The 21173-nt window shown below is 40.3% G+C and overlaps 1 protein-coding gene across 3 annotated transcripts in view; it reads left to right on the top strand.

The window, feature by feature from the left end:
* The window catches only part of ksr2 (kinase suppressor of ras 2), a 127378-nt gene extending 106733 nt beyond the window's left edge, over positions 1-20645 (top strand). For 2 of the 3 annotated variants that reach the window (XM_047591090.1, XM_047591087.1), the window contains 2 exons: positions 1855-1984; positions 4692-8014. In XM_047591090.1, coding sequence (XP_047447046.1) covers positions 1855-1984; positions 4692-4838 — 277 coding nt within the window. In that variant the 3' untranslated portion in view covers positions 4839-8014. Of the gene's footprint in view, positions 1-1854; positions 1985-4691; positions 8015-15689 lie in introns of those variants that run through there. The other variant, XM_047591088.1, reaches the window with a different exon arrangement.
* Positions 20646-21173: the final 528 nt, after the last annotated feature.

The raw sequence follows: 21173 nt of genomic DNA, 5'->3' as shown, positions 1-21173 counted from the left end.
CAGCATTTTTTTCACTGAAGTCGCTGTTGTGGAAAGACGGAGAGTAAATTTATGAAACTTGGAGAAGGTGTCCTGACTGCAAACAAAGAAAATAATAATAATAATAACTAATATTAAATTTTGCAATTTAGAGTTGTATGATCTACAGTTGTTTTTGTATAAATTGAAACTGGACTAAATGGTTAATTTGCTAAATGAGTAATTCAGACCCAAATTTTGGGGCTCCAAGAAAAAAAGGTTGGGAACCACTGAAGTAGGAAATAAGAGCTGGAAGATAGTTGGATACTGGTGAAGATAATAAATTGTCCAGTGATTATGGAGAGAGAGGGTTAGAGGGTTTAGCTGAGGGACTGACACAAACTAGTGGGGAGCTACCTTGTTCTGAAACTAATATGAAACTAATTTAAGAGGTTAAAATGCAAGAGCAGCTAAATGATTAGGAGCCGAAGGAGTCAACAGAAGCAGATGAGGAAGGAGAACTGAATGAAAAGAACAGACGTTAAGAAGGATTTATAAATGAGGAAGTCGTCTTTCTGATCGGAGCTTTCCACGCCTACAGCTATGTCTGTATCTGTGGCCGAACCAGTCACATTCCTGTGTAAGTAAGTATTACAACCATCTACATTCTAGTGTAACTGATCCAGATTGATTATCCGAAAGCAACAATGCATCCACTTTCCATCAAGAATCCTCCCCCGCAGACGGTTTGCCTTTTTAAAACTGTTGTATTTCCTCTTTGGCACACTTATACTACATCGTATGATTAGATGATGACAGACAGATGGTTCATTCAGTCACCTGCCAAGTTTTTTTTTTTTTTTTTTTTTTTAAGTACCTGTCCCTTCCAAATAGTTTCCAAGGGCAATTTTGTGGTGCAATAAACCATCTGGTAAATCATATTAGCAAAGAATAAGAACGATAATGTACAAATAAAATACATTAATATGCCAGCGGCTGCTGATTTTACAAACAAACCTGTCCTTCCTCTGTTCAGGCTGTATTCTTGTATTCTTTTTTTTGGCAAAAATACAAAGCACTTGACACATTTTGACCTAAATCATCTCATTGATTCCCTCAGTTATTACAAACAGATTGCTTTTCTCGGCGTCACTCGGGTTCTCAAATCAAAGTGCCCTCCATCTCCTCCTTCCAAGTCCAATTTTAAATTTGCCCTAAGTTGATTAAACATCCCCATGGCTCCTGTCTCTCCTCCGCTGCCATTACCGCTTCATTTGTGGGGGTGGACCCTGCTCTGTTGATTCCTAACACAATTGCGTTTTCAGATGGTCCCCCCATATGGACGTTTCGTCACTGTATCGTTCTAAAGGGACGGAGAGTGCGGCACTGGTGCACAGTGTCCAGCTGCTGTGTTAGTCCTTGTGTTACCTGGAGGTGACCCCCGTGGCTGTTTTGCATATTCATCAACAATCAGCCGTCAGTTTTTTTTTCCCTTACTCCTGGCAAAGAGCTATTTTTATTCCAGTCAAACTTAACTTGCAAGAGCAGAATGGAAACAACTTACTTGCACCGGGAAGCTTGATGCATGCTAATTTTGCTTGAGTGTTTCTTTGAGTGTTTTTTTTTTTTTCAACTCTTCAGCACAAAATTCGTTTAGAAAAGGCATGTTGTTGCACAAGTCTCGATCCAGCTCTGCGTATCGTTTACTGCCTTTCATTTAATCTCAGCGTTTGATGGTTTCTAGTTGTTGTGCCTGAAATGACGCTTGCTAGTGTTTTCTCTGGCCTGGATGTGAACCCTCTATAGGTGTGTGTTTTTTTTTTTGATGACAGCAGCGTTCTTCTCTTGACCAGACAGTCCGAAGCACTGACCCACTCTGCTCCTCTGTCTTCACAGCACCATCTGGTATGAGTTACACGCACGTGAGTGGCCTTACAAGAGTCAGCCAGCAGAGGTGATCATATGGCAGATCGGCAGCGGGATGAAGCCCAACCTCGCCCAAACCGGCATGGGGAAGGAGATATCAGTAAGAGTTACTGTTTTTGTTTTCTTTTCTTTTTCATTTCGTACTATTCTTGAGTCACCATTTCTTTCAGATTTAATTGCAGCATGGGTTTTGATCCCCGTTTATGATCCCCGGCTCATTTTTCTCCCGCACGTTCGATAAACTTGAGACGTAAGCTTTGCTTTCGAAAGACAATTAACAATCTGAGGCTGGATCTACAGAAGTTTTCCTGAGGTAGGTTTTTAGATGCTGCCGTGGAAGAAGACGTAACAACTCGAAACAACTGACGGGAACGTGTCCTCCTCCTCCACACTAGGTGGCGATATGTGTCGTTTCAGTGGGTTGATACGCCTTCTTCCTGGTTGATATAATAAATAACTGGAGGCTAATGCGGCAGACCAGCATTTCAAACAACAACCAGGTGGATAATAGTTCAGCTTTTTCAATCTTGTACTAAATGTGCTCACTACTTCTGGTGCAGATAAGATGGCGCTATAACCTCATGTGGTTCGTCTACTGGCTCTGTTTACCTTCTTCTTCTGCAACCGGCTTTTTTGGATGTTTTTGTTCCAGAGTCACACGCCAATGCAGAGGTTGTAGACAGACATGTTCACATGAGTTGTCCAGTTAAAGTCTGATTAAGGTGTATACATGGTGGATAAAAACGATTTCCAGTCGCATTGTCTCGGCGTCTTAGTCGGATAAGGAGAACTCAGATTTTAATTGGAAGAACATGTTTACATGCACTGAAGTTATCCATTTAAGATCTGATTCAGGCAATAATTCATGTATTTTTACATGCATTTAAACGTACTGACTGTTTTTAGATCTTTTTACATCTTCTTGTTACAGTGGTATGCTGAAGTTTAACCCTTTAAGACCTAAACATTTGCATAAAAAAGCGGTACTTAAATTGCTGTAACTCACCGATGGACAAAATTCAAAATGTGGCTGAATTCTGGGAAGTTGCTCTTTCTGGAGAAAAAAAAGCTGCCATTACGGTAACGATGACGCACCACTGCTGTTGGCTGCAGGTTGGGGAGTGATGCAAGACCGTGAGAAACAGGAAGAGAGAGTTGTTTGGAGGAATTTAGTTATTTAGTTACACCCTTGCAATGTGATGAAGGTCTTCCAGACAAAAGCACAACTTCCCAGTGTTCAGCCACATTTTGAATTTTGTCCATCGGTGAGTTACAATAATTCAAATACCACAAGCTTTAACAGATCTGTTCGGTTTTAAACGGTAAAGCTTATGCAAAGAGTCAACATTTGCAGAGTGTTTCTTTTTCAAGACCTCTGCAGTTCACCATGGCAACTGTCAATCAACTTCTTAGCCAAGTCCTGACTCATTCTTGCAGAATCAACACTTGGAGTTTGTCAGAATTTGTTGGGTTTGGTTTGTCCACCAGCCTCTTAAAGATTGACCACAAGTTCTGGTCTGGGGAGTTTAATGGGTATGGATCCAAAATTATATATTTTGTTAGTTATCACCTTTACCTCATGGCAGGGTGCTCCATCACGCTGGAAGCTGCATTGTTCATCACCCAAACTGTTCTTGGCTGTGTAGGCATCCTGAACATGTACATGACACAGGACTGATGTTAACGCTCAACTTTTCTTCTCTGGACAAGATTTTATTTCCGGATGTTCCAAAATATCAAAAAGGGGATTCATCAGAGACAATGACTTTCAGTCCTCCGCATTTAAATCCATGTTCCTTTTGCACAATATAAGCTGATCCCTGATGTTTTCTTGGAGTGCTGACGCAAGGCCATCCTCGTAAACTCTTCACCTCTGTCACACCTGCCTGAGAACGTTCTACAGTGGTGGTGCCTCGAGCCTGCAGGTGAATCAACTTGAAGGAACGGTCCTGGTGTTTGCTGGACCTTCTTGGGCATCCTGAATACTTCTTCACAACAACTGAATCTTTCCCCTCGGAAGTCCTTGATGATCCTATAAATAGTTGCCCTTTTTGTGCAAAGCGATGATGACAGCACACATTTCCTTGCTGGCAACCATTGTGATAATTAATGGTCATTCTCAAAACCTTTGGCTACAGCTGTAGTTCTGATTATGTTGGTAAAAATCAGTTGGGTGGAACTACGTGTACCATATCTTTTCCCCAAATTTGCCCACCTCCATGCCTCCACTTGTGCAAGTTTCTGTTCACAATATCCTGCTTAAAAACCAGCATGAGTTTGGGATGTATTTACTGCATGATCAGACTTTTGTTTTTATTGATATGAACCATTTTCCTTAATTTACCTTTAGGTGAACATTAATGTTACCAGACCATTGCTGAGTAAAATAAGAAAAAAGAAGGGCTTAGTCTCACAACTTCAGTGCAAAAGTAAAAAAATAAATCAGAGTTTGCATTTTCACTTTTGAGAGTCTACATACAAAAAAACACCCCACCCACCCAACATTAGTTTTCGTAAAACTACAGTTACTTCAAGTAATCAAACTGGCATTTAAAGGGTTAAAATTCCCCAACATGATTGAATTTTTGGTGATTTTTAGTTTTGTAAAGTGCTGAAATGGTTCAAGAGATTCATGCAGAAAAAATCTGAAAAAAATCTAAGGTTACCAGAGGGTAGTAAATGAAGAGGATGCCTGAATCGTGGGACAATCCTGCGCGTTCATTCACAAGTCGTGCGTTTCCTTTAATGAATCTGAAGATGACGAAACGTCTAACAACTGAGTAACCGGTGCGCTTGTGTTTTTCCAGGACATTCTTCTCCTCTGCTGGGCGTACAAGCAGGACGAGCGGCCCAGCTTCTCCAAGCTGGTAGATTTACTGGAAAAGCTGCCAAAAAGGAACCGTCGCCTTTCCCACCCAGGGCACTTCTGGAAGTCAGCTGAGTATGTCAAATGAGTTAGGGACGTAAAACAGCAAACAATCAATCAGCGAGTATGAAAAAGAGAGAAAAAAAAAAAAAAAAAAAAAAGCAGCTGCCATAACTCCATATAAATAACCCACCTCCTTAAAGAATGCACTGAATCCAAAAGCCAGCCCAGTGATGAAAACTGCCCGTGCTGTGTGTATTTTCATGGAATGATGGCATGTGTGTGTACAGATACTGTCCGCTTTCTCAAAGCAGTCGGGACTCATTTTTTTTTTTCCTTTGGTTTGATTTAAACCATACTGGATATCTTTCCTTTATCTTTTTTTTGTGTGTCTTTGACTATTGACTTGTTCCTTTCATTATATTTGATTTATTTCTTGGATGTATCTATAGCTTGTTACTACCAACAGATCACATCACCCTGGACTTTAAAAAAAAAAAGAAAGAAATACATGTTAGAGAACAAATGTAGATTTTTATTTATTTTTTCCCCCTCATGTCTTTTTTCTCTTTTGGTTTTGAATGAATGTAACCGTTGTACATCACATATTGTGTATTTCTCATGACATTGTCTTGCCATTCCTTATGTCTGTCGACTGTGTAGACCACTTTGTTACCTCATGGTCTGTCATGTGTGGATGTCCAGGTTACACGTTTGTGTGAGAACTTAACAAAAAAAAAAAAAAAAAAGTCCTCCTATTTTACACCGTACCATTTGAATGTGAAGAAGCCGGTGCCCGTCCCCCGTTTGTTGCGGGGACGTGTTTCGGCCCAGCTCTCTGATGGGAGACTGTTCTCTGATCAGCCGCTGATTGACAGTAACAGCTGATCTCACCGGGTCTCCCCCACGCTTGACGCTATTCTGTGAAATCACTGACACTTGAAATGTATCTCGACAACTGTTGCAGAACTAGTTACCTTCGAGGAAACGCTACCGCTGAGCCCCCAGCTCCCGTTTTAACAGAAATAAATGTATATTATTTGACTTTAAATAGGTAACGGTTACTGCAGAATATAACGTACACAGATAGACGTCTTAACGCTTGCTGCAATGCAGTTAGTGCGGTAATTTTAAGTCGTTTTATTCAGTTAATACATGCACTTTGAGTCGTAGGTTATGGCCGATAACGCGTTTTAAAGCTTTAACTGAAATGAGGATTTAAAGCAAGTGCAAAAGCAGTGTTGTAGTCATTTCGAAATCTAAATTTAAACCCTGTTCACTCTTAATGTTTGCACAAAAACAACACAGCAGATATTTCGAAAACATTTTAGCTTGTTAGAAACAGGAACACATTTGTTCCATGTAAAGATATTTTTTCTTTCCACTGAGAACGCTTAACTGAATAAATCTGCTGCTGAGCTCTAACGGGAACTTTAGGGGCAGCAACCTTCACTGAACAGCGATGACTGACACTACAGGACACAATGAAGACGCTGAGTACAGCAGCACAGTCGTTGCAAAGATGTATTTATTATTGACTGATTTATTATATTTTGAAAAAAATTTAAAAATAGTGGTTCTTGGAGTTGTGGTACGGTGCAAACATCCTTGCTCCACATGCACAAAGAGCTGGTGCCAGGTTGAAGCTACCTGCAGCTTTTATCTGCACTTACAAGCAAAAGTGTCTGAAATGTAGTGACGACGTCCTCTGAAATCAAACGCCGCTCCCGTTAGATGGAAACCTGAAGGCCCGTGTTTGCGACATTTCCTATATGTTTACATTCCGACTAGAAAATGAAGGTTTTTCTTTAATCACTGTGATAATTGGCAAGATTTTCATACTATTAATATGAGATCTTAATGTGATATGATGATCTTACCTGAAATACTACAACACTGCTATAAAAAAATGACAGTGGCACAAAAAAAAAGGAATATTTTTCTATAATTTATTGCATCGCGTTAGAGTAACTTAAATCTGGCTCATCGTTCCCTTTAATATATCAGAAAAACGACATATCAGGACGCCGAACACCACCCCCAGGCCATTCTTTTTCTACTTCACACTGTACTGTCTAAAGAAAAAGAAGAATCTATTTTAGAGATATAGAGAACCTGAATCATATCATATCATGAATTGGAAGCTGCAGCGCCATTCGAGCTGTACACTGCTTTTGATTCTCTCTACGCCATGTTTGAATAGATAGAGACAATCCAATCATGGTAAATAGCCATTTTCCACCTCATTATAGACACGTCTGCCAGTGTTGGAAAAATGCATACAAACAATCTGCTGCTGTTTTTTTTTTTTTTTTTTTTTTTGGAGTCTGTGTCTATTTTGGAATTTGCTGGGATTCAAATATTGTAAGTGGATCATTTATATTTGTACTGTTTACAACTTTACAAGTGCATGAGATGGACTATCAAAGATTGATTCTTGTTATGAAAAACTAATTCTTCTACACTCTCTCTCTCTCTACATATATATATATATACATATACATATACACCACCAGTCAAAAGTTTGAACACGCCTCCTCATTGAATTGAAAGCAAAGCTGCGTCCGAACCTTTGACTGGTGGTTTATAAAAATGTGAGCATTTTTCTGATGAACTATTGTCCAATGAGCAGTTTGATCTCATATTTTCCGGCAGGCTTTGCAAACCTTTTCAAGAGCTTTGTTTGAGAGAATGATTGTTTCAGTATATTTATAGATTATATAAATGACCAGACTAGCATTTAAATACAGTTGCAAATAAATAAATACACAAGTAAAAAGAGTTACGACCTGTGAACATGCTAGCCAACCTGACTGGACAACTATCAAAGATTTAACATTAGTGCCAAGTGTACATAACCGATTGTAGACTATGTTTTATCGTCACTTGCCGTATATCGATATTCCTTGTGATTTCTTTTATTTATTTATTTTATTTTCTTCCTTTTGAATGTACAAATTGTGTTGTGTTCTTTTTGTTGCCTTTGTTTTCTGTTCCTTTGAATTTCCTTTCCTCCATTTTTTCCTTCTACTTGCATAAGCATTGATGCTGGTGTTGTTTTCTTTTCCTTGAACCCGTCCTTGTATTGTAGATGATAGCTCCAGAGGTAAAAGAGAAAAAAAAAGAGATAAAAAAAAAAAGCTTGTATTTAATGATGCCTTATGGTCCATGGCTTAGTGATGGCTTAGATTTTTGATCACGAGCTCTTTTATTTGCACTCATCCTTTACAAAGTGTATGACAATAAAAAGATGTTTTGATTTTGGACGTTTTCCGTTTCTTTTATGTCATCTCGGTCGACCCTTATCCATGTTTTGCTTTGGTTGTAAGATTTTCAACACGTCTCCACAAATGCGCAAACGTAGGTGGTGAGCCAGTGCTTACTTATTGAATGTTTGTTTCAGTCCCATGTGGTTACTCATAACCTAATTTTCCTTTTTTTTTCTTTTTTTGTTAAATTGCTGCTTCTGATTAGTAAACTATCAAGTTCTAAACACTCGTAGTGACCTCCAACTACGATATATTTATAATTTATTACCAGTCAATTATTAAAAGTCTGTACTTCATTATTCAGAGAGAGCAGTGAACAACAACAATTAATAAATAATGAAGTAAAAAAAAAAACAGATCGTAAAAGAATGAACCGTAGCTCTGTAAATTCCCAAGAAACAACCTGTTTTGTAATTTTCATTTCCACATACAGTTCTGTGCAAACGGTTTTTTAGGCAGGTGTGTGGGGACAAAATGCTGTAAACTAATATAAATAATGATTGTTGATTTTTTTTTTTAAATCAATTTACAAAATGCAAAGTGAGCAAAGAAAAGAAAAATCTGAGTCACATCAACATTTGGTATTACTACCCTTTCTCCTTATAGATACATTTGCACAAAGTCAGGGATGACTGGACTGCAGGATCATAGGTCGCCCAAGGAAACTGGCCACATCAAGTTTATTTCTCTTCCAAATCTGAAGACGTCCAGCAGAGACACTAGTTCAGAGCTGGTAGAAACCAGTGGGACCCAGGTTCACCATCTACTGTCTGGAGACCAGAAGTGGTTTTCATGGAAGAGCTGCAGCTAAAAATCCATCCCTCTGATATGGAAACAAGGCCAAGAGACTCAACTATGAACCAAAACAAAGGAACTGGGCTCAGAAACATGGCAGCAGGTGATCTGGGCTGAAACATGTGTCTGTAGCAGAAGACAGTTTGTTCACTGACGAACTGGAGAGAGCTACAATAATGAGTGTCTGCAGGCAACAGTGAAGCATGGTGGAGGCTCCTGGAGAGTTTGGTTCAGGATTAATGGTGCTCAATGCTGAGAGATACAGGACGATACTGATCCATCATCAATACCATCAGGGAGGCGGAGGACTGGCCCCACATTTATTCTGCAGCAGGACAAAGAGCCCAAACATTCAGACAAGGTCATTAAGAACTATCTTCAGAGGAAAGAAGAACAAGAAGTCCTGGAAGTGATGGCATGAACCCCACAGAGCCCTGAGCCCAACATCATGGAGTGAGTCTGGGATTATATGAAGAGACAGAAGGATCTGAGGAAGATCTGTGGTTAGTTCTCCAAGATGTTTGGAACAAACTACCAGCCGAGTTCCTTCAAGAACCGTGTCCAAGTAGAAGAACTGATGCTGCCTGGAAGACAAAGGGTGGTCACAGATTTCTCTTCTGTTCATTCATTGCATTTTGTTAATTGATGAAGATTAACGCTTCCACTTTTGAAAGCATTCATAGTTTACAGCATTTTTTCTCCCCACTCGCCTAAAATATGTTTCCAGCAAGGAAGTCAGCGAGGAGTACATGACAAAAACAAGGTGGAGGGACAAGAAAAGTGAAGGAAATATTTAACTGAACATTCACACGGTCGTGAGTGACAGATGAGTCATCAACATTTCTATACTGTTTGCCAGGAAGTCACGTGGTAAAACGTCAAGAATACCAAAACAAAACGTAATTTCCCGCCATACAACGTGCCATAAATCAAGAAATAACAACACGTAAACCTTAAATTTGATTTCAGGCCAGTTTTTTTCATAATTAAGCAGCTTTAATGTGGCTGTGCAGTTAGCACGTCAGAGCGAGTCAACCACTCTGCAGGTCTCCACGGTGGAGGTGTACAGTGAATGTATTCTCTGTTATCTGAGACGCATGTGATAAAAGCCTTACATAAACCGTATTGATACACGTCATCCTGCAGCAGTAAACAGAAACTAAATTTAAGTCGTTGCAAGAGGGGGAAAAAAAAACAGAAACTTCTGAAAATGTGCTGAAAAACAAGCCCGGCGTTCTGAACCAGCCCCAGTAGCTGACCCGTTACAGATATCTATTGAAGGTTTTTACAGGTTTATATCTTCTCTCCTTTTCAGAGTTTCTGTTGCCATGACGTCCATGAACTGAGCTTGGCTGGTTTAATCTTTTAGAAAAAAGCGTCGACCTGCATGCAGTGACATTGCAAAGATTAAGTTCGTCTCGGTGGAAGAAAAGGAAAATAAAAGAGTACAGTTCTTCAGAAAACTACTCCGGCCGCGGACACTAATAGAACAAAGAGACGCACAAATAATGGAAGAAATGAATATCAGCACTGTGCAAAATGATTTGCCATTTGCTCATCTGGTTGAAAGGGACACTTTTTAGCTGCTCTCCACGACTGAGAGAGGTGATTTATGCAAAACAAAGTTCAGCTGAGAAAAAAAAAAAAAAAAGACCTTTTAGGACCCCTTTTAAGCCTGACATTAGGGCTGCGTTCACATCGTTTAGAATGGATAGAAGAGAGGAGAAAGAGTCCAACAATGTGTAGGGGAGTTTAACACAGACAAAATCCAACTTCCAAATTATAACTGCAACTTTTTTAAATTGGCACCAACGTTGGTTACTGTGGTAACTGTGACACATACGCTCCCACACTGATGCAAAAGCATAAAGTAAATGGACTCAGGCCACTTTGTGATCAGAATGAGACCGGACTCATGAGCCACATCTGGAGGTGGTCTCTCTACACTCTGTATGACGGGTCTTCAACCTTTTTCAGCCAAGCTTTAGCAGACTTGTTGGTTTTCTCAGTATATGCATATTTAGAGTTGCATGTCTGGTAAACCAACCAGATAGTTTTTCCTCACGTTGAGCTCATAGGCTGCAACCTGAGGAGCTTTGAAAACCAGCCAAGTTGTTTTGATTAGACAAAAACACACCCATGAACTGTGAGTAGTTCCTCACAGGAGGAACTGACTTGGCAAATTATCCAGATAGCTTTAAACGTCCTGCTCTGATCTGTAATCGACTGAATCTTTGTGAGAATCCAGCCGCGTAAAGCAGATTTCTTTTCCAACGTGGTCTGGTGTTTTAATTTAAATAACTTGTTCAGTCAGCTTTTTAAAGTTACTCAAAAATTGTGACTGCAGGGTGGAAATAGCATGTGTGTGGCGGCTCAAACAGTACAAATCATGGCATTTTGTGTTTTCCTCCCTTTCATTTGTTTCCACTCTTGTGTGAATGACAGCGTGTGCATCTTTGTGTGTGTTTGAGTGTGTATCACGCAATGTCAGACCTGTGACTCACTGGTTACAGAGAGCGAGCCAGCGAGTTAGTGAGGGCATGGAGCAGGAAAATGGAACGATAGATAAATAGATAGATGGATAGATGAGGGCTTTACCCGTCTGCACAGCCAGTCCTCCTCCTCCTCCTCCTTTTTCTTCTCTACCTCTCTACCTCTGGAGTCCAACTTCGCCCACCCAAGCGTAAGAAATCCACATCACCCAATCTCAGGAAGGCTGAAGCCCATCAGAGCATGAATGTTTGACTTCTGTCGACATTCCTAAAAGTGTTAAAACCTGATAAGGTTCAGTGCATTTCTTGTTACAGTGCAAGGAGACATAAATACATTTGGGATTCAGGAGTTATTTAGTTTATTAGGTATAAATTTACTTTCTGAGCTCATAGCATGTTAAAACATAAAATTAGCAAGCAAATAATATTATTATCTGAGTGCAGATTATTTAATTGTAATTGCTGCTTCCTTTGGAGGCCAGGTCAACGCCTTGTGCTTGTGCATTTTGTTTTTATTCTTCCTGAAGTGTTTTTGTGTGTGTGTCTGTGTCAGTTTGCGTCCTGCTGCCATCAAGAAGTGTCATTGCTATGGGGTGGGGGTCTGGTCTAGGTGGGTGCTACATGCCTAAGTAACCTCCACACAAATGAATAACAGGTCCAAACAGGTCCAATTTCCCAGCAGAACACTGAATTGTCACAAGGTGGTCAATATTATTCACCTCTCCTGTCAGTGGTCACAATGCTGTGGCTGATCAGTGTTCAGTAAATGAAATAAAATGTAAGAAAATATAAATAACAGCTTGAAAGCAGCTGTAATTCACAACCCTGATTTATTTTAAAATCAATTTTATATTGATGTGTACTTGATTATTTATATGCAACAAGGCTACATGTACAATTCTCATTCTCCTCCTTTTATAGAGTGAGTGGATGAGGAAGGTAATTGTGCAAAAGTTTCAGCTATGACTTTTAAAAGGTGTAACCATAGATGTATTATGAGAACCGAACAAAACACGAGTGATGTTCAGTTATGTTGGAGTGCTATAGATTCCTTCATGGCCTACGTCACTTTGACGTCGCAACGTTAGCTGGAGGCAAAACAGGGAAGCTTGAGACAAACTGTCAACTGGGAAAATGTTGTCCAAAAAATCTAAAACACAAATTTGAAGTTTTGTCACATACCATCCACTTCCAGTCATCGACAACTTTGGTTTGGCTTTGTAAAGAAAGGATTGGAGTGAGACAATCAACAGCATGAACACTTCATATCAGATAAGATTAATACGTAATGCATCATCAGTTTCAGGCTGGATAACGTTATGGGTTAGACTAAAGAGTGACTGAAATTAGGTTAAGTTGATCATTAGTTGGTTGATTCTTGTTGATGCTAATGCTAACGCAACGTGCTTCAGGAGTGTCTAAGCTGAAGTTGCTTTGCTACGTTACCCTTCACAGTGTAAGAGAGGCTTGATAAAGACAGACCCTCTGTGTTTCTAAAAGTACGTTAAGTTAATCATTATTTGGGGAATTCCAGTTACATGTCAATGCTAACCGCTAGCTAACGCAACACTAGTTGTATGTTTCAGGGGTGTCCAAGCAGAAGTTGCATTTACTACGTTATCCTCCACCGTGGTTCCTCTTACTTCTTGTAATATCTTTGTTGGAGACACTTCACTTGGTAAAGACAGACCAGACTTCGTCTCCTCTGTGTCCTCCTTTGGTCAGATCGTCCATCCAGTGAATGAGTGTGTAGGGGTCGGTGAATATAGTCACATCAGTCAGTCAACTTTTTAAAATAACACTCACGGTCTCGGGAGTGAGTGTATTAATATATTCTCTAAAATATACATTTTCCACGTCCATTCTTGCTAAAACAGTCCGTTGAAACATTCTAACCGCTGTTTACAGGCTATAGTGTTTGTGATGTTTTGCCTCCAGCTAAGCCCCTCCCCTCAAAAAACGTCACATTGTTTACAAATTGTAAAAGGGTCTTTAGTTGAATGAAGGAAGATGTATGGGTCCGTCTACCCTGACCTCCTCTGTTGCAATATACAAATACGCTACTTCAGTCCCTAAAAGAAAATGGAGGAAAAGCAGAAAGAAAGAAAAAAAACTCTGCCTCTGACTAAAACAGCAATTATGTTGCATCTAAACATAATTGGGAAAAAATAGTTGCAAGTCAAAACTTAATTTTCCTCCACGAGGTCGCAATCTAAAAGGAGTCTCTTCTCCTTGTTGGCGCTTGATTGGATTAATGAGGCTAATTATACTGTCCGCACCTTCACTGGCATGATGTAAGGCTACCAAAAGACACAGTACACGTTTGAAAATAGCAAACATGGAGTCACAGATTAGCTTTGCCACATAGCCGCCAAGGACTGCGAGCATCTTTTTATCCGCTTTAAAACACCCACATGGCTTATTGTGCCGGAGATGTATTTCATTAGAGCAGGGGGTTTGGAAGACAGACAGAAGGAGAGAGGCGCTCTAATGTGTGTGTTATAAGGGGGATGTCCTAACGGTTCTGCTTTACTGAGCCCAAAGTCGTGCCAGTTAGGAAATGCTCATTAAGCCTCGAGGCTGAGAAACACGTTGGCAACACCTGCATGCACAACGCAATAAATCCCACGCAGCTGTTGGCCTCATTCAGTGAGCAAATAAATTTAACACGAACCTTAGAAAAATCTCGTCAAATCAGGTGGAAATGTCGAATAGACTGAATAATTCCGAGCAGCGAGGCGGTCTGTCTGACAGATTTGGAGAAGAAGTTTTTGGCGGTCAAACTGTGGTGATTTCACATCGCGCTCGAGAGCCTGAGAGTGGTTGACTCTCTGACAACCACTTGGCAAACCCACACTGGTCTGAACTGTACATCCCAAAAATAAATCTTACATAATGCAAGAGGATAGAGGATGTGACCCTGTCTTCCCCTCCGGCAGGCCCTATGCTGGCCCATCTGGCAGATAGTGTACAGCGACTGTGGCACTCTAGGCTCGTTCAGATCCATTGTGGTTTTCCTGGATGCAGAAAGTTTGGATTTGTGATGTACGCAGCATGTTGTGGCGGATATCGTGAATGTGCAATGCTTGATTTGAGCTTAGCTTTTCCTAATTTTGGTAATCATTCTCCTGGATTTATGTGTATCTCCTGTTTTTTTTTTTTTTTTTTTTGCAAAATCGTGAAGTCTGTGAATCATTAGTAAGTCAGTGCTGCAGGCCTCTGGTATGACCACATGCAGACAGCACAATAAGCCAATGCCCTTTTAAATAAAAAATAAATAAACTAACTGAAATAACAAAATTGGATGTTGATTAAATCTGCATTGAACTTAGTTTAGTGCAAAAACTAGAAACAGGGTGATAGTTTGTTGCTTTTTGCGCAATTTTATTTCCACGAGTCATTATTAGCCAAGTCGACTCCATCTGAGCTGGTGGTCATTTTTATAAAATAAAAGTTCTGAAGAAGTGAAGAGGCCACTTGGATGAGTCTTCATGGAAAAAAAAACAACTTATCAGCCTGTGATTTAGCTCGGTGTTAGATGTGACAACAAATGAAGTAAAAAGTCAATCTGTGCAGTGCATGAATGTGCAATGTTTGATTTGAGCTTAGCTTTTCCTAATTTTGGTAATAATTCTACTGGATTTATGTGTGTCTCTTGTTTTTGTTGCAAAGTCTGTGAATCATTAGTAAGTCAGTGCTGCAGGCCTCTGATATGACCATGTGCAGACAGCACAACAATCCAATGCCCTTTTTTTTAAAAAAAATCACAATATTGAATATTGATTAAATCTACATAAAGATCATAAAGATAAAGATAAAGAATTAAATATGTTTTCTCTTTTGCACTTAGCATAAAAACTAGAATCACAGTGCTAGTTTCGTTCTATTTATGCACACAATTTTATTTCCACAAGTCATTATTAGCTAAGTCCGCAGCATCTGAGCTGAAGTCTTCAAGAACACTCAAACAAACTCAGCAGTCTGTGATTCAGCTCGGCTTTAGACGTGAAAACAAATGAAGCAAAAAGTCAATCTGTGCAACAACAACAACAAAGAAACAAAAAAAAGACTGAATTTGGCACAAACTTTTATCCTAGAAAAGCTAATTGAGCATTTGAGCGGAGTAATTTTCTATCGCGATTTGCTACAAGAAGCTAGAAACCCATCAGACACGCTAAAGTCATTCATTCTAGCATTTCTTATTGTTGTTGTTTATGCTGTTCTTGGATTATGAACACGCGCAGTAATGGCTGAGGATGTGGTTTGAATTTGATTTCAAGGTGTCTGTACAAAGTCGTGTGGCGTCCCGCAGGGCTGTGTGCTGAGACACCTTCCAATTTAACGTTGTTTCTGTTCTTCCCTCCCTCCCCCTTCCTGCTCCAGGCTGTAACGGAGGCATCGACGGGACTGTGTCTTTGCTTGAAGCTCGTCCTCTGCTCTGCTCACATCTGCTCCACCACCCACCTGCCCCGCCACCCATCCACCCTCTCTTGCCCCACCCTGCTTCCACAACCCCCTCTACTTTTCTTACTCCTCCCTCTCGCTCCAGCTCTCCTCCTCCTCCCTCCCCAGCCCGAATGGACCCTTTAGCGGTCACTATTTGCCCACTTTGCCAGAGTGGGGGTCACAAAAACACGCCGCAGACTTTGAAAACAGAGAGGCCTTTCTCCGCTCTATGCCTGAAGCCCTTCCCTAAATCAACCCTTGTCTTTCAGTTGAAGGCTTTCAACATGTTGCAACTCATCTTCAGCTGTAAACGCCACATACACATGTTTTCAAACCAGCTCACATTATAAATCAGTCATGATTTCAGTCATTTCGCTATGCCGACACACCATGATTTTGATCCCTGTTCTTTAAAGACCTTATATACATGACGATGCTCACAATGTGTTTGGAATATTGTTAAGGATTACTTTCAGGTGGTTTATTGGCCTTATGTTTTGTTAAGCTCTGAAGGAAATATTCAGCCTTCTGTTATGTTGTTAATCCAAAAGAATTATTTTGGTCAGCAGGAGCACTGTGCTGCAAAATGTTAGCTTTACTAATTTCCACAGCACCACAGCATCCCCACGTGTGTGCGGTCCTTTTAAAAACCATTATTTGTTTTTCTTTTTTTCATTTTTTTTTTTTTTTACTATGCTTACAACCAAAAAACAGCCTCATGAACGTGCAAACGCGCCCTCTAGGAATTACGGTAAAAGAAGAAGACAAAATAATAATTATGGTGAACATATTCCAAGATGCAAAATGTTTTATTCCTGTTTAATTCACTGGTTTTCTTTACGATATTAACCGAGGGCGTATTGATGTGTTCTAGGTTACACTATTACACACAAAAGCATTTGGTTACGGTGACAAAAATATTTTCTACCCACAAATTAATGTGCAGGCTCTTCCACACAATGCCAAATTTAGATAATCTATTAGCATTTTCATGCAAATCAGAGTTTTTAAATCTGGCGCCTGCTGGGACGTTCCTGCTGCACGGGTAGGGACACATTTTTACCTCAATCAGTTCCTGTAGTTTCAAACATCGAAGTAGACCGCAGGAACTTTGAGCATCAAACAAATCAGCATTCAGAGGAAGAATTAGAGCCTAAAAAGAGATGTTTGTTTTCCTTGTTGGAGAACAATGAAAGAAGAAAAGTGACTGCAGGCTGTATTCACGGTGCAATTAGTTTCAGCTTTAAAACTAAAAATGCATTGAAATCGAGAGCAAATCATTTTGTAAATTTAACATAAGTGCTATTGTTTTCTAAAAACCTAACCTCTGGCATCTCAACTGTGGATTAAAAACCCACCGTCAACCCCCACCTCCCCCCAATCACCCACCCACCCACAGGTTCTGAAAGGTACCAAATGTACGTTAGAGCTCCATCCAAGCAAGGCGCTGATTACATTTCATAGCACACTGTAATTTGGAAAGCAAATGATGTAATTTTCTAATAGTCAGGGTTTACGCAGCGCTCGACACAAAATGTCTGGACATTGTGTGGTTGTGTGAAAGTCACGCGTCACACACATACAGCTGCACAGGCATTTATCCACAAACTACTACTACTACTACTACTACTACTGGTGACCAGTAAGCAGCTGCATCTGCACTGCGGAGGTTAAGTGCCTTGTTCAAGGGCGTCTCAGCAGCAGGAGGAGCTATTAAGAAAAGGAAAATAGTTTCTTGTTTTTCTTATTTTTTGTTGAAGACTTAAGACACAATTTCTTCCTGAATGCACACAGGCACAATGCGCTCAAAAGCCAACATTTCAGTAACATCTGCACATACTCAAAGTCATTTTGTCATAGTTCTCTATTCTTTCACACAGGAATCGTAAACTGAAAAGGAAGCTTTCTATTTTATACTCTGAACCGTAGGCATCGCTTGTGAAGACGGAGACCCTGTGTTGGTGGAGGGAATCAAACCTTCCAATGAGAATATCTCAGTTTAATTGATTCTATTACACGGTCTGCTAACTTAAAAATCGGCACACCCATTTGTCTGCGGTGACAAACTAATCTCTTCCAAGTGAAGTGGAGAAGAATGGAGCGGATTTCAGAAAACCTTATACCCACCAGATGAATGTTAAAATACCTCCGCTGACGTCCAGAGGAATGAACGCGGGGTTTTTGTTTTTCTCCGAGGAATTTGCTTCGAAAATATTAAACTCCCCAAGCGATGAGATTGTTTTGGAGAGAGTGGCGTGCGTGCTGATTGAGAAAATTACATATGCACAAAAAAATACAGACAATTAGATAGAATACTTATTTATTTATTTATTTATTGACTGCCTTTGTACATGGTGGCGAGCTAATGGAATATATGTCTGCTGACATCAAGGCTATGCAATGAAACAAAGATAACACAAAAGGCAGATATTTTATCAAAGTGCTGATCCGATAGGTGTAATTAAGCATCCTTGACGGTTTTCAGTATGCGTTTAACCTTTTTAGAAGTCCTTCTTTCGCCTTTAGGTGCACCTGCAACTTTTAAATCTGTTCGAGGCAGGATGTGATGCGTCAGTGCTCCTGAAAAAAAGATATATATATATAATAATAATGTCAAAAGGAAATATTCAGATTGGCTAATTTGGATTGATTTTATCCTAATGTCCTTCCGTGCACCTTCAGAGAGAAGAGTCAGAAGACGACTTGAAGACTCGACTGTAACATCACACAGTTTAAGACAAACCTCATTTCCAATGAAGTTGAAAATATGATTAGCTCAGTATTTTTACAAACAAGGATGGGGTGAGCGTCACCACTTTGTGAGCAAAATGTTTCCAAAACTGCAGCCCTTTGGCGGCCCAATGCTGGCCCGCAGGCCTTATTTTTGACACCCCTGACCTAGGAAAGTTTGGCCATTCTCCAGCAGCATGTGTAGGTCTGGAAAATTCTCTGCACCTGTTTATTTTTGCAAGACACTTGTTGAAACTGCGTAGGTGGACTTCTATCCCATTCTTGCTCGATGCACGCCTTCAGTTGCTCAACAGCCTCAGCAGTTGTTGTATTGCCGGTTTCATGATGAGCGACATGTTTTTAATGGGAGGCAGGTATGGACGTCGCTGCATTCTTCTACTACGAAGCAAGATGTGCAGAATGTCGTCGACTTGCAGAAACAAGCCATTACTGGGGATTTTTTATTTATTTTTTTTTGTCTGTACTTTCAGCAACATTTTGATCAGCTCCCCCCGATCCTTGTTTGTAAAATGACTGAGGCTTTCAGGGAGGCTCCTGTTACGTCCAATCATCAAGAACAATACAGTTTATTAAGTTTGGACATTGCAGTTGAATATAGGTTGAAAAATAGTTGCAAATCATTGTTTTCGGTTCTTATTTATGTTGGAAGTCATCATTGTGCATCTTTCACAAAGAATTAAGGGTATTAGTTCCAGTTCATGGGTCAAATTATAATATTATTAATCATAAATCCACACAATAATCATTATTACCAAAAACTGTGAGCAACGCCCTCCGGTTTTTCAAACCATTTCATGAGTGATGCAGTTATTTTACATCCTAAACATGAACTCAACCACAATCGCTGCAGGTTTAAAACCAGGACCTCCCACTTCAACTACAGGTCTTGTTAAAAATGAAGCTCTGCATCCTGTGCAGGCCAACACAGTGTGGGCAGACCTCAAAACCTTCCCACATGCACCGGGATAACAGCGTCCTGGCAAGATCAAACAAAAAATAAAGGTAAAAGACACACACGGCGTATCTCATTGATGGAGAAAGGCAGCTCGGATAATTCCCTCGAGCTCAGCAACGTGTCTCCAGGTGACTTAAGGCGCAGTCAGTGACAAATGTGGACGAGCACATGCAGCTGAGCGGATGTATGTATTTTCCTAAGAGTTGTCCACGGTTCATTGGTGATTGCAAACAATGACGTGCAGGCATGAGGAGAAGTGGTTCCATAGGAGCCCGACGCAGAGGCTGGGTGGTTTTTAGAGGAATCAAAGGGTTTTATAATGACATGTAAGAGCCTGGTGCTCGGCTATGAGCCACGCTGACAAGTGACATTACATTTGCTCCATTTGAAAGCTACACAAGGGAGCACACAGAAAGGGCTTCTTACAACAATTCTTTTTTCTTATCTTTTTCTTTTTGTCTCCCCTAGCTTTTTTTTTTTTTAAAGTTGACTATTTATTTGTGTCTGTCATCAAATCTGAGTCAAACTTGAGAATGTACAGCATGATGTCAAACCCCAGCGGCTTTTCCAAAAGGGAAGAGCTGATCGAACACGAACAGATTAGCCTGAATACACACTATAACCTCCTCTCTGATGACAGCCGCTCGTGCTGCGGATTCCACCGCACTCTGAATCTGTTTTTTTTTTTGGTCCTCTGAATGGATCCTGTTTGCTGTATCTGCAAAATGTTTTTGTCCAGAGCTCATCCCACCGCCACATCCCTCCTTTGTTGTTGTTACACATCTGAACTGCTTTGCTGCAACGGACACAAAATGCAACACCCCGACGCTAATTCCCTTCCAGATTCCCCCCTTTTTTTTTTTTTTTTCCCAGCACCCAGTTCACTGTCATGGTCCTCATCAGCATCCTCATCCTCATCGGTGACGTCACACAGCGCTCCCCACGCCCGAAAGAAAACATCCGTCATCCAAGCTTGAAATGGATCTTCATTTGTATAATTTGTACAGTAAAGTTTATAAAAGTTTTCTACCCTTCCAGAAATGATTTAGTTTCTGCCGTTCAACTGAATGTCGATGAATTCAAATTTGCAGGCCTTGTTATAAAGTTTGTGTTTTTTGTGCAACATTTGGGTTTGTTCTACTGTCGAGAAAAAAAGAAAATGAAAATAAAAAAGCTTTAACTAGTAAGCTCGTGCGGTTGTGTGGAGTTTGTGTGTGTGTGGGCGCCAGAAAAGAGAAACGATAAATGTCATTTTAATTTCCGTTTGATCTGAAACAGGTCGGACCAGAAACGATGTTTACATTCAACGAACTTTCCCTTTACGTTACATCGTTTTAAAAACCTGATTTTTTTGTGGTTTTGGTTTTAATAAGTTTGCTTCCTTGTACACACCTCTTACTGAAGCAGCGTAGCTCTTAAAGGACACGTTAGGATTAGCTGCTACTTTTATTGAAAAAAGTTTAACATCATTTTTTTTTTAATTCGCCCTGGATTACTACGCTTCTGTTTGCACCGTGAAGCTGGAGCCGTCATGAACCTTGCATGTCCTTGCGTCAGTGCAACAACACAATCAGTTGGATGTTTCCCAGGCTGGCTGTTACAACCATGACGATGTGTCAGTCGCCATCTGTGGCCTTATAGGACGCTCCCCCAGATTTGTATGGACTGTCTCTCATTTATCTCTTCTTATTGTCCTCTGGGTCAAATTCCCACAT

Source organism: Mugil cephalus, chromosome 8, assembly GCF_022458985.1.
Source record: "Mugil cephalus isolate CIBA_MC_2020 chromosome 8, CIBA_Mcephalus_1.1, whole genome shotgun sequence".
Classification (NCBI taxonomy): domain Eukaryota; kingdom Metazoa; phylum Chordata; class Actinopteri; order Mugiliformes; family Mugilidae; genus Mugil; species Mugil cephalus.
This window is presented reverse-complemented; position numbering and strand designations above follow the sequence as displayed.